Source organism: Caretta caretta, chromosome 1, assembly GCF_965140235.1.
Source record: "Caretta caretta isolate rCarCar2 chromosome 1, rCarCar1.hap1, whole genome shotgun sequence".
NCBI classification, from domain to species: domain Eukaryota; kingdom Metazoa; phylum Chordata; order Testudines; family Cheloniidae; genus Caretta; species Caretta caretta.
In genome coordinates this window covers 187,214,914-187,229,030 of record NC_134206.1, presented here as the reverse complement: position 1 = coordinate 187,229,030, position 14,117 = coordinate 187,214,914, and the positions used below count along the sequence as shown (strand labels likewise).

At 43.0% G+C, this 14,117-nt stretch overlaps 1 protein-coding gene across 1 annotated transcript in view; it reads left to right on the top strand.

Annotated features, from left to right (window-relative positions):
- Positions 1–14,117, top strand: part of PTGFRN (prostaglandin F2 receptor inhibitor) — a 106,751-nt gene that overhangs the window by 46,514 nt on the left and 46,120 nt on the right. The window contains exons 4-5 of the mRNA XM_048869385.2: positions 3,635–4,018; positions 8,810–9,235. Of these exons, the coding sequence (XP_048725342.1) occupies positions 3,635–4,018; positions 8,810–9,235 (810 nt within the window). The remainder of the gene's footprint in view (positions 1–3,634; positions 4,019–8,809; positions 9,236–14,117) is intronic.

Below are 14,117 nucleotides of genomic sequence, written 5' to 3'. Positions count from 1 at the left end.
CCTTACAGTGGAGTTGTAATGTTAGTCTATTACAACCCTGAATAATTACTGTGAAGGTTTTACTGTCCTCTCTACTCATATCATGATGATCCTAACAGGAAAAACTAATGACCCCTTAGTCGGCTGTGAGGAGGTACTTGGGGCATGTAGGTGACTGCAAGTCTCCTGTATTGTGGTGTCAGCTTGAGCCTTCTCACTTTTCTGTGCTGTCAGATGCAGTGGTAAGCTGTGAGAGGAGTAATTCTTGGTTTTAAAGACAAGGGCTTTGAAAATTGAGAAAAAACACATAGGGCTTGTCTACTCTACCCGCCGGATCGGCAGGCAGTGATCAATCCAGTGGGGGTCGATTTATCGCATCTCGTATAGACGCGATAAATCAACCGCTGAGCGCTCTCCCATTGACTCTGGTACTCCCACCAGAACGAGGAGCGCAAGTGGGAGTTGACGGGGGAAGAGTCACCTGTCGACTTACTGCAGTGGAGAAAACGCGGTGGGTAGATCTAAGTATGTCGACTTCAGCTACACTATTTACGTAGCTGAAGTTGTTGGATCTTAGATCAATCCTGCCCAGTAGTGTAGATAAGCTCATAGGTTCTTGCATTTATATAGTACCATTCCCAAGAATCCCTAAATGCTTTACAAGCTGATAGGCAATATGTACAGGAATGAGCATCTAAGCAGAAATCACTTCACCACCATAAAAATGCCCAACCACCTTCTGAGGTGAGCACGTGGTCACTGTTAAGGAACATGTAACAACTCTGCTTGTACAGGGTCTAGTAGAATTGGGCTCTTAATCCTTGATTCGGGTCCTTGGGATCCTTAGGTCCCTTAGAATGCTAATCAGGGATTAGAGCCAGTTCAATCAGACAGTGTACAAACAATAGCTCAAACAGTCCTTGGACATGTGCATAAACAAATAGACAAATGAAGGAGAGGGGACAGGGTAACAGACACCTGAAAAGTCTTGCAGCAGGAGGTAAATAGCACTTGTTAACGAAGCATAAGGGATGAAAAGTGTGGAAGTCCCTCCTAATACATGCTTTTCATTATTAAAATAGGGCTGTCAAGTGATTAAAAAAATTAATTGTGATTAATCGCAATTAATTGTATGATTAATCACGCTGTTAAACAATAGAATACTATTTATATAAATATTTTTGGATATTTTCCACATTTTCAAGTATATTAATTTCAATTACAATGCCGAATACAAAGTGTACAGTGCTCACTTTATATCTTTTTATTATAAATATTTTCACTGTAAAAATAAAAAATAGTATTTTTCAATTCACTTAATACAAGTACTGTAGTGCAATCTCTTTATCATGAAAGTTGAACTTACAAATGTAGAATTATGTACAAAAAATAACTGCACTCAAAAACAAAACAATGTAAAACTTTAGAGCCCACAAGTCCACTCAGTCCTACTTCTTGTTCAGCCAATCGCTCAGACAAACAAGTTTGTTTACATTTGCAGGAGATAATGCTGCCCGCTTCTTGTTAACAATGTCACCTGAAACAGGCATTTACATGGCATTGTTGTAGCTGGTGTCGCAAGATATTTACGTGCCAGATGTGATAAAGATTCTTAAGTCCCTTCATGCTTCAACCATTATTCCAGAGGACATGCTTCTGCTCGATAATGATCCAAAGCAGTGCAGACCACCGTATATTCATTTTCATTATCTGAGTCAGATGCCACCAGCAGAAGGTTGATTTTTCTTTTTTGGTGGTTCGAGTTCTGTAGTTTTCGCATTGGAGTGTTGCTCTTTTAAGACTTCTGAAAGCATGTTCCACACCTCATCCCTCTTAGATTTTGGAAAGCACTTAAATCTTGGGTCAAGTGTAGTAGCTATCTTTTAGAAATCTCACATTGGTACCTTCTTTCCGTCTTGTCAAATCTGCAATGAAAGTGTTCTTAAAACTGGGCCGTCATCCAAGACTGCTATAACATGAAATATATGGCAGAATGCAGGTAAAACACAGAGCAGGAGATATACAATTCTCCCCCAAGAAGTTCAGTCACAAATTTAATTAACACATTATTTTTTTAATGAGCATCATCAGCATGGAGACATGTCCTCTGGAATGGTGGCCAAAGCATGAAGGGGCATATGAATGTTTAGCATATCTGGCATGTAAATACCTTGCAATGCTGGCTACAAAAGTGCCATGTGAACGTATGTTCTCACTTTTTGGTGACGTAAATAAGAAGCGGGCAGCATTATCTTCCATAAGTGTAAACAAATTTGTTTGTCTTAGTGATTGGCTGAACAAGAAGTTGGACTGAGTGGACTTGTAGGTGCTAAAGTTTTACCTTTTTTTTTGTTTTTGAGTGCAGTTATATAACCAAAAAAATCTACCTTTTGTAATTTGCACTATGGTACTTATATGAGATGAATTGAAAAATACGATTTCTTTTGTTTATCATTTTTACAGTGCAATTATGTATAATAAAAATAATATAAAATGAGTACTGTACACTTTGTATTCTGTATTTGAATATATTTGAATATGTAGAAACATCCAAAATATTAAATACATTTCAATTGGTATTCTATTGTTTAACAGTGCAATTAAAACAGCGATTAATTGCGATTAATTCTTTTGTTAATCATGTGAGTTAACTGCGAGTAATCAACACCTCTAATTTAAACTAAACTAAATTGATGCTGTCATCAGCTGTGCAGCCTACTGATCACAAAGGTCCTCTCTGAATGCTGCCTGTGACCATGTGTTCTGTGGACTGAGTACAACCACTGGGCGGGAGAGGAGCCTGTTAAATGCTCTGAGTAAGTTTCCCAGAGCTGAAGAAGGGTTCTGTGTAGCTTGAAAGCTTGTCTCTCTCTCCAGCAGAAGTTGGTCCAACAAATGATATTCCCTCACCCACCTTGTCTCTCTAATATCCTGGGACTGATATAGTGACAACAACACTGAGTAGCTATTTGCATTGCTGTAAAATCTGTAGTGTATGTTGGACTCTGTAGTATGTGAAGAAGCAGCAGTCTATGAACTACCATTGCCCTCTGTGCACTTTCATTTCTGGTCTCAGCAACTCCCTTAAGGTGAGTCAGGAGTTCAAGATTTGGCCATGGCTGCTTACATTAAGTCACGCTTAACTTTCTGTAGCTGTTGCTGCTGCTTTTCTTTTATCTTTTCATTTTTATTTATTTATTTATTTATTCATTCATCCTTTGATCACAGGAGCTTAAAATTGTTTAGATAGAGACCAAATTCAGCTCTGATATAAATGGGTGCACTTCAGTAGGAGTTCTGCCTTCTGTGAATTAGACCCCAAATGTCTCAGCACCACAGTAAGATAAGGAAATATTATCCACCTTTTCTTTATGGGAAAGCAAGTGCAGAGGTTGTTCCTTGCCTAAAGACACACCGGAAGTCTGTAGCAAAGCTGGGAATAAAAACTCAAGTCTTGATTTCTCCCTCCCTAACTGCTATACACACTCATAGTTTGCAACTTTTATAGATAGGTACAAACCTGTAGTCAAGTCATCGAGTGCTGAAAGCAGAGAGCTGAAGTTACTTAAGAACTTGCAGTACCAGAGAAGTAGGCACTAAATAGTTTGTGACAAACACTTGAATACTTGTCTTGTCTTGTTTTTTAATATTCAAGCTCTGGATGTGCTTATTGCCACAAGCAACATGTCTGTGACTGAAAGGGATTCCCTGGACCTAACCTGCAACATCACAACAGACCGAAGTGGCATCTTCCAAGCTCAGGTGACGTGGTACTTCAGTGAGTCACTTGATGATACCTTGTCGGATGCCCGGGTTTTGTTGAGTGTGGACCGTGATTCTGTGGTCAGCAACTCTCCCCTCATCAGCCTGAGTCACATGGATAGAAATTCCTATCACCTGCTGGTGCGTGATGTGGGTGTGGAAGACTCTGGCTACTATTTCTGCCAAGCATCTGTCTGGGTGCCACAGCACAATGGGAGCTGGCACAAGGTGGTGGAGAAGACCTCTTCACCAGTCAGCGTGGTGGTGACAGCATTAGGTGAGTGGCTCCATCCTGAGGCTCAACAGATAATGAGCCATTCTTTTCCTGTGTTCAATTCCACTGTGGAGTATGCAGAGCAAAGACATTACAGGGTCTGTTCTGGGCACCCCTCTATCCTATTGACCACAGATATGGAAAAATGTTCCTACGCCAGAGTCTTTTTATCCATGCCCCTTGCGATACAGATCCATTCACACCCACTCTTCTGGCCTCTGTTGTCATGTATTTTAGGAGATTTGCCAGGAGCCTAAGGGCTTTGTACTACAACCTACAGGAACTGGTGAACTCTGGAGCTTCCACACCTTTAGTAGCCTGATAAGTCCCTATGGGGGCGGTTATCTTTATTCTTTTATGACCGGTTGTTCCATAAGTGTGACTTAGTAATCTGTTCTGTAAAGGTTTTTATACTGCACTCGCTGAATACCTCAATATTAAGACAGATGGTATTTGTTTGCAGGTGACCATTAATGTAAGTTGACCTGGACTAGCGGAATTTTCTATTCACTGTAAATAAGTTTTAAAATTCTAGAAATGAGTGAATTTTTCTAATTTAACCGTACAAATAAACAAATAATTGTCTGTTTGGCTGTACACGGGACTACCAAGCCAGGCAATCTTCGTACAGTAACTTCTCATGGCTCCACTCACTAACCACAAGTGTCTAATCTAGTCGTAAATTTACTGACCTTATAGTTACTTTTTAGTGGTCTCCCCTATATTTCTTTATTATAGAGACCCTTAATACCATATGACATCAAGGGACTTGTTTTACAAGTCAAAGGTCATGCCATGTGTCACTTAGGAGTAAGTCATGTCTTCCAGTTCATATGGTATGTTAAAAATCCTTGAATTCTTAAGCTACAAAGATCCTGTTTTTATGCAAATATCCTGAGAAGCGAACAGTCACGCTGGAGTGATCCAGAAAACCAAACCTAAGCAGAATTTCTAAAGAGCTGTATTTTTCAGTTTGCCATGACATGTCAGCCTCTCTCAACAAATGATTAAAACAATTTCTTTATTTGACTTCTGCATTTAGGATCTAAATTACTTCTGACAGCATTTCAAACCTGGAGGAAGTGGGGGGGCATTTCTACCTACTCTCTGTGCTAAAATCCAGAAAGTACTGATTATCTTTCAGAGTTAACTGAGCCTAGTTAATGCCTAGGCTGGTGTGCAAGGTACCCCAGTTCTGCCAGTGCACTCAGTTGTGGCTTGAAGCCTCCTACTATTCCTGTTCAGAGCCATCCCTGATCAGACACTAGCAGTAATGCCAAACTGTGGTGCTGGTCTGAGGATTAGAATGGAGGCCAACAAGCCTAAATTCGGGTCTGAACCCAGGTACTTGGAAGCGAATGGCCAAGTCACGAGGTTGACCGTCCCACTGAGACCCCTTTGGGTTACTCTTTATTTCCCATATGCATTGTAGGGAGAATAGACACACTTCTGTCTCCATCTCCAAAACAGTAAATAGCCATTAACATTTTAAAAAATGTTCCCAATATGCTTTAGGAGATGGATGCCATTGCTATCCTGTGCTGGCCCCCGTCTTCCTTTCAAACTATCATCTGGCCATTCCCAACTTCCTGTTACGTTTCTGGGCTTCAAAACCTGGCTGCAGCAGGTCACTTTGTCTCTGGTCTGAAGCATTCCTTAGGCTGGTAGAAATTTCCTGTCCTATCTCTCACCGGTTGCCTGAGATACAGGAGTGTATAAATGTTACTCCTCATACGATACTGCTGCCTAGGGCTGGGAGGGAGTGGGAGAAGAGTTCTCAGCATGTGAGGTTCTAAACTGCATCCTAAACTCACCACTAACCCCTTCCTCCTTGATTGAAGTTCAGTGCGAATGTGGTATTAAGTCACTGAACTGTCAGTGAGGCTGTTCGTTGACAGCTGACAGAGTGGAGGAATGAGGCTTATCCAGGGAGCCTTTTATTCCTTTTAAATCCTCTGTCTGAGAGTGTCTGTCAGTGTGATGTGCCTAGCCAGAGTGGTGCTGTCAAAGCCAAAACTCTCCCTAGCATTCCTTCCTCCTCCTCAATAATTATTAATTATTATTATTAATAAATAATTAATACTAATACCAAAGTGATTACCTGAAAACTGTTTCTTTCAGCTCTTTTCTCATCCTGTTCCTGGCCTGAGAAGAACTTCAGCCTTCAAACTCTCCCATGTTTGTACCAAGCTGCTAAAGCAGTCACAGGACACAACCTTCTGTAGCTACCACTCTTGAATCATAACCCCTCTGGCTTTGGAGGGGTCAGAATACTGCAGTATGGTTTAAGTAACTTGTCCTTCAGTTTCAAGTCTTGAAGATTATTGCTGTGTGTAAACGGGATGTGAGGAGTGGTATAGTTGTCTAGGATCTGTGGGGATTTAGTTCTCTCAAGGATCGCGGTGTTGAGTCTCATGGCCTCCCACACAGACCCTGTTGTTTGAAAGTGGAACCAGAATTCTGTGCATTTTTTTTAAGGCCTTGTTTATACTGGGAATTTTAGGGAAATTTCCCACTGTTACTGGTGCTAGCAACCATGGAAGCAGTAGTGTAAACTAGCTTCTTTCATTTTTACCCTGGTCATCTAATCCTGTAAAAACCAATGATTAAAACAACTGATGTCTAGTCTACACTAGTGCTCCCATGGTTACTAGCGCTGATGAAACTGCACCAGAGATAGCAACTACGGGAGATTCCCTTGAACTTTCCAGTGTAGATGTAGCCAGATTAAGTGGAATTGTACTATCAAATTCACCCGGAGAGAAAAGGCGCTAGGGCTTACCTCCTCACGTTTCCGCTAATCTAGTGCAGAGGTGGGCAAACTCATCGGGCCCACTGGACCCTCCTGCCTGGCCCCTGAGCTCCTGGCCCAGGAGGCTCACCCCCGGCCCCTCCTTTGCTGTTCCCCCTTCCCTGCAGCCTCCGCTCACTGTGCCGCTGGCGCAATGCTCTGGGCTGGGGGGCTGCAAGCTCCTTGGGCAGCATAGCTGCAGAGCCCGGCCTGACTCAGTGCTCTGTGCTGCGCAGTGTGCGGCTGGCTCCAGCCGGGCGGCACGGCTGTAGCTCCGCCAGCCACCGGCGCTCCAGGTAGCACGGTAAGGGGGCAGGGAGTATGCGGGGGGGGGGAGATGGACAGAGGGTGGGGCGGTCAGAGGGTGGGGAACGGCTGGGTAGAATGGGGGCAGTCAGGAAGGGGGAAGGGTTGGATGGGGCGGCAGGGGGCAGTCAGGGGTAGGGGTCCGGGGGGGGGGGTAGTCAGGAAGGAGAGGAGGGGTTGGATGGGGTGGCAGGGGGCAGTGGGGGGGTTCTGGGGGCGGTCAGGGGACAGGGAGCAGGGGGGTGGGGGGTGAATGGGGCAGGGATCCTGGGGGGGTGGGCCGTCAGGGAACTGGGGGCTTGGATGGGGCAGGAGTCCGCGGGGATGAGAAGAGGTGGGGGGGGGAATAGGGGGTGGAAGCCGGGCCATGCTTGGCTGTTTGGGGAGGCACAGCCTCCCCTAACCAGCCCTCCATACAATTTCCAAAACCTGATGCGGCCCTCAGGCCAAAAAGTTTGCTCGCTCCTGTTCTAGTGCCATATTTGAGAGATGGCTACATTTTAGACTTGCATTTCCTTCTTTGTCCCAGTTATAGACAATTACTGTTTCTGAGATTAATACATCAACCACAAGATAAAGGAATAAAGAATAAATTTGTTGAAAACAAAAACAAAATGTTGGGATATTTAGTCAGAAAACAGTAGGAAGTTGTTTTTCAAGTAACATTAAAAAAAGTAATTCAGGAAAAATAAGTCTTATCATTGGTAGAAAAGCACTTATTTCCATAACTAAAATTCAGTGTTGAGAGATTCTTACCATAGTAGCTCAGTTCACAAGCCTGTAGTCTGCTGTCTCTGTAATCTAGTCGAGAACAAAGTCATGCACCCTTGACTCCTCCTTTCCTGGGTCAGGACAACCAGCTATTCCACCTTCAATTCAGCTGCTCAGCTCTTAAACTATGAACCTTGAGAGATTCCAGCTCCATACAGGTCATACCACTTCACAATTCAAACTCAAAATTGCTTTTGGTACGTGCATCCTTGGTTGTCATGTTAACCAGCTAAACATTCTAGGATGCTTGCTGGAGTTAACCTTGACAAGGTGATGGTATGGGGGATCTGTGGGGCATGGGACTGTAAGTGGGAAGTGGTGATTTCTGGGGATGGCCTTTTTATCCTGGAGAGGGAGAGGAGATGGGGTGTCATTTACTAGAGTCTCAACTGATCAGTTTGCAACTTGAGAATGAAGAGTCCCAAGTCATACATTCATCCTGAACTCTCTGAGGAAACACAAAAGGTGATTTAAAATCTGAGACTGAAACTTGCACACTTGGATGTCGGAGAACAGGACAGGGAAGGAAACATTATTTCTCAGAGGCCACATCACCTTGAGAGGCTTTGGACCTGATTTTCTGAAGTACTGGACTCTGGCAACTCACGCTAAAGTCCATGAGAGCTGAAAATCAAGCTCAACGAGTAAGTTGGATGCCTAAAATAAAAGGCCACTTATGAAAATTTTGACCTCTGGGACTTGCTGATGGTCTCACAAATCTATGGCAGAGCCTGAGTCCAGGTTCCCAGTCCCTTGATTTTACAAGTCTTCTATATTTAGCCCACATGCTTTTTCTGTGTCGTGTTTGATAGCTCCAGATCTCAGGACGGCACTTGGTTTTCACTGTTACCTGGGTGTTTGCTTTTTACTTGCTACTTTTAACATGTTCTCTTGGCTTTCTTCCCGCTTTTCCAATTCCCTTGCAGAGCTGGACTACCAGATAGTTCTGAATGCTTCTAAAACGCCTAAATTTTCAGACGACCCCACAGAATTGGAGTGCAGGATCGTGAATGCGCAGAACACAGAAGCAAACATACGTTTTACCGTCTCTTGGTATTACAGAATGCGCCTGCGCAATGACGCTGTTGTGACGGATGAACTTCTTGCCACTATGGATGCAGACTGGACGTTGCTGGTTGGGGATAAGAGCAGACAGAGGACCCAGAATGGGGAAATAATTTTCTCTAAACAGGCCATGGGTACTTTCAGTTTACGAATCCAATGGACCTCTGAAGCAGACAGAGGGGATTATTACTGTGTCGCCTCTGCCTGGAGCAGGCACCACAACAACAGCTGGGTAAAGAGCAAGGATGTGACATCCGCACTGGTCAGTGTTTTCTGGGCTACCCAAGGTAGGTACTTCACACTTACTGGTTTAAATCTCTTGCTGCTGATAGCTGCTGATTTCACAGCTTTCTCTTATGTAGCCCCTCTCAGCCAGAAGCATTCCAGTGGGCTTTGGAAGCTCGCTCGCGCTCTCTCTCTCTATATATAATATAAAATATTGGATTTGTTTAATCCACTACAGAATTGTAGCCCCTTCTGAAGTGAAAGGTAGCAACTACTTAATGGTACTAACAGTATCATGCAATGTTTTGGAAAGGAAGTGAAGAATAACCGTGTATCCATCAAACTGCAGTGGGAATTTAGGGAGGCAGAATGTAACTTTCAGAACTGGAATCAGGCCAGGGCGCTGAGGTTATTGTGCCTTCTATTAAGAAAAATGTCATGGTACACAAAGCACAAGCGGTCAGGATCTCTGTCTCCCATGTAAGGATTTTTCCAGGATGCATCTCGTTGCCAACAAGTGGGACATTCTCTCTGCCTCTGTAATGCCTTTACTGTTAAACAGGTAAACTGTGCTTGGTACTTTGTAAGGCCCAAAATGAAGACAGTCCATGCCTGGACAAGCCTACAACCCAGAAGCTATCGTCTTCTCCCTCCCATCCTTTCTTTACCTGTAGGTGCTGGCTTTAAGAAGGCGCCACAGAGAAACTTGCAGGCATGCAAGGAATTGGCTTTTGAAAAATTAATGGCCAAGTGTGAGAGCCATACAGTGCTGAAATCCCATTTAGAGCTGGTTTGCTGGAAAGAGGGTAACTATGGATGGGCAAGACTTAGACCGTTCATCACCCCATCTACGCAGGGGCTAAAAAAAAATTACCTCAACCAATTCTAAAAACCAGTTTAAAATGGATTCAGGCTGACTCTGTCTAGCTGGGTACTTTTGGGTCGCTCCAAAATATGTTTAAAACAGAGTTTAACAACAGTGTTACAATTTAGATGTAGGGTCACTGAATGGGGGATTAGACTAGAACATAGCATTTAGGCAAAAGGCTTTATAAACTTTCTCTTTGTTTAATGTGTGCATCTTCCAAAATATATTTGTTTAAACAGTCTGATCCCCTCCACCCTTGGTTGACAAAGCCATGTCTAAAACCCAGCTAGCTTGAACCAGTGTAAAACTGCTCAGGTCACAGCCTCAGCCTAGAGAGGGACCAAAGGGAATCCCTACAGTAATTCAGCTCCAGCAAAGAGAAGATCTGTAAGAATCATGCATAACTTCAAAGCACGATTTGTAACTTGGCCTGGGAATGGAGAGGTTTAATCCCTGCAATATCAAATGAGTTACTATGTTTCTCTGAAGTTTGCTTCTCCAGCAGTGATGTGATCTCATTCATAGGAAAGACCTCACATGGCAGTCAGTCCAATCACTAATATGGCTGGCACTCGCTCTGATCACAAGCAGGTGCAAACAGAATTACCAAGCACCATGTTAATGGAAACATCTGATGAAGATGGAAACATCTGCTTTTGTGATACAAGGGATGTTGCTGTATGCCACAACATGCAGCGTGCATGTGTGCATGTATAACGGTCTTCCGTTCAGCTGGGGCAACGTGGAGCTATGAGATGTCTTTGCCCATGTTAATTTCTGTGGAAAAAATTGTGACAGGTGTAAATATTCCTGATTCTGGTACTCTTCCAAAATTTCTGCTAGTTTCCACAATATTCACTGATGTGCAAGTGTAAATATTGTAGCCCAAGTGCCAGAGGGTTTTCTGAAAAAGACATTTACTGGAAAGAAGTGGAACACTTGCTGACATGAAAGGCAACTCTGCACGCACGCGCACACACACACACACACACACACAAAACACCTTTGTGATGAGAAATTTGGTGTGAACATATTAGGACTGACTTACTCCATCTCCACTTATTTTTCAGCAATTTGACTAAAAACTTCTTATCCTTCTCCCCCACCCAGTCAGTTTTGCAAGTGGCAAGGTTCTCCCCTCCTCCTTACCCCAAAGCTCCAGGACCTGGTGTGCACCAACATTGTCGCCAGCAGCCATGAAAGAGTTAAGCTGCCACATGCTTTTCTGTTCCTTGTGATGATTGGTTTAACAAGAATCTTTGGTGATTTTGAGTTACTGACTGCTCCCAAGCCTAATAAAAAGAACGCAGCCTGCTTCCTGTGTGCTTGTCTAAGGAGAGAAGCTTTTGCATGTCCCCTTCGAAGCCAAAAGTTGGCCTGTTCTAAATACAGCTTGTGCCTACACTGCGGTTTTTCTGAGATTCTCTCACGGTTAGCAATGCCACACTGGTGCTAGTGCAACATTGAGAGAATTTGAGAAAAACCACAGTTTAGGCAAGGCCAGCGTCCAACCATGCTTTACAGAAAGGAGGGAAGACTTTGTACTGCATTCATTGATCTGTTGGGATACATAGGTGTTCAGTTTCTTGCTTGAAATGTAAAAGCCACATGTAGAGATTGAGGAGTCATCTTTTGGCTTGTATTATGCGGTAACTGTATTGTTTGTCCATTAATGTGAGATTGTTAATCTATTTTGTTCGTTCTCAGGAGACCGATATAGCTTAAAGGCTTTTCTGCTTGCTCAGCTTTGCAAATACAGCTAGTCATTAAGATATGTCGTGACTGGTTTCTGACGTAGTCTGTGTAAAGTTCTTCTGTTTGTTTTTGAAGGCATCTTGGCTAGATCTAACTTTGCTTCACTTTTGTTTATTTTTTTTACTTCAACACCAAACATAACTCTTGTGTAAAAAACAAAACAAAACAAAAAAAAAACAAGTGCTATTAATGGTACCTGAGGTTATTTAATATCAAAGAAATCTGACCGTCTGATTTACTACTTTCATCACTGATGCTTGCATATAAAACAAAGTTGTCTGCTTGCATAGAGATTCCATGCTGGTTTGGGTCTCATGCCTGACCCAGTGCTGTTGCATTTGGGTTTGCAGCACTGTCTGGGAATGTTCATATAAGAGAAAACGTCTCCTTTCAAATATATTGTTCTTTAGACATCCACACATTTTTCAAACGCTATCAGGCTTTGTAGAACTCTCCATTTCTTATACAGTATCTAAATATTTGGCCTAAAGTTAGTTTAGTTTCGTTTGGTCTGAAGTCCCATGTAGCGATTACCCTGGTTTACATTGTGCGCAGAAGCTGCATGATTCTTGTGCTTCAGAAATAACTGAAAATAGAAGTGAAAAGAAATTGTGACCCTTTTTCACAACTCTTCTTGACCCTTGCTAGTGTAGGACAGATTCATGAGAATTAAGAGTTGATACTCTTCGCTTGGAGACTGTGCATTGGAGATGCTGGTATAGTGATTTCCCTTACTCTTAAACTTCCAATTTGCCTTAAATAAGAGTACCTTGGTGTTTGCAGCACTACCTAGCAGGGGATAGTGCAGATATTGAGGTAGTGTTACTTAAGGTAACTGTATTAAATGCCGATCCTGTCAGAACATCTGTTCTAGCCACAATTTCCCTTTTTTCTGTTTTGTCAGGGTGGGAATTGGTGGAAAAGTGCATTCCCCCCATTTGTTTCTAAACTCTTCCTCCGTTATAACCATCTCTTGTTTTCAGTGATTTGTCATGGCCACGTTTTGAATTGGTGATTTTCTTTGAAAACTTGTCTTCAGTCATTACCCAGAAGTATATTCTGTACTGATTGCTAAGGCCTTGAAAAAGTGTACATTAAATAGTAGGAGCAACAGAGGAATACTGTAACTTATAGAATTGAAACAGCCAGTCATACAAGTCAGGAAGTACTGCAAGACCAAAAGGAATAATTTGGCCAGGATTTCTTTTGTCTTTGGCCTTGGTCTATTTGGAGTAACACCCAGACTGACGGTAAGCTGGGGGTGTATTCTTGTGGTTTCCTTCCGGGATCTTATCTGTTTTGTTTTTTTTCTGCTGCCAACATTGTGCCCTTTTGTATATGTAGGTATTGGGTGGATTTCTGTTGCACTTTTGACCCTTTTTATTAATTGGAGGTTCCAGGAGTCTGTCTCCGAAGATGACTTTGTGGGACTACTGCAGATGGGAGGAGATGCGTACCCTAGAAGGATTCAGGTTACATTGTTTGAGGAAAGCGCCTCTTTTTTTAACCTTTCTGGCCAGTCTTTCTTTAAAGGTTAATAAGTTGCACTGTTGCTTAGTATTAAGAAATGTGAAGAAACGTTTTCCCCATTTCATTCTTTACTTAACTTCTGAAGCATTCTCTTTCTAAGTATCAAATCTTGGATTTTTCTGTAATCTGCACAACTACCACTGGCTGGCCTGTCCAGAGGGAAATGTTGATGGTGGTGGTACTGCTCTGTAGCTTGTGTGCTGTGTGCAATGAGAGAGAAAAGGCATATTTCACAGATCACATTAAGAGGGCCCCCTGTTCTTTAACCAGTAGCAACTGATGGAGTGTGGTTTTGGGAAGAGCTTTCTGTTTTGATCACTAAAGACATAAGAACGGCCATGCTGGGTCAAACCAATGGTCCATCCAGCCCAGTATCCTGTCTTCTGACAGTGGCCAGGGCCAGATGCTTCAGAGGGAATGAACAGAACGGGGCAGTTTTTCAGTGATCCAGCTTCTGTCAGTTAGAATAGGGCCATCTGAGCCCTATTTTAGCCTAAATCCATACCTTGCTACATGGATAATCCCAGCTATGGTAGTGTGTGAGGTACAGTTGCATAAATTAGTGCCAAAAATATTGATGTTGTGTATTAGAGATGCAGAAATGCCCACTCTTTTTCCTTATGTGACTTTTCCTCACTCTTGTTCAGCAATAACTGTCTAAGCCAGTGGTGGGCAACCTGCGGCCCATCAGAGTAACCTGCTGGCAGACGTGCTGGCTGCTGCTTCCCACAGCTCCCATTGGGCAGGAATGGTGAACCGCTGCCACTGGGAGCTGTGGGTGACCGTGCATG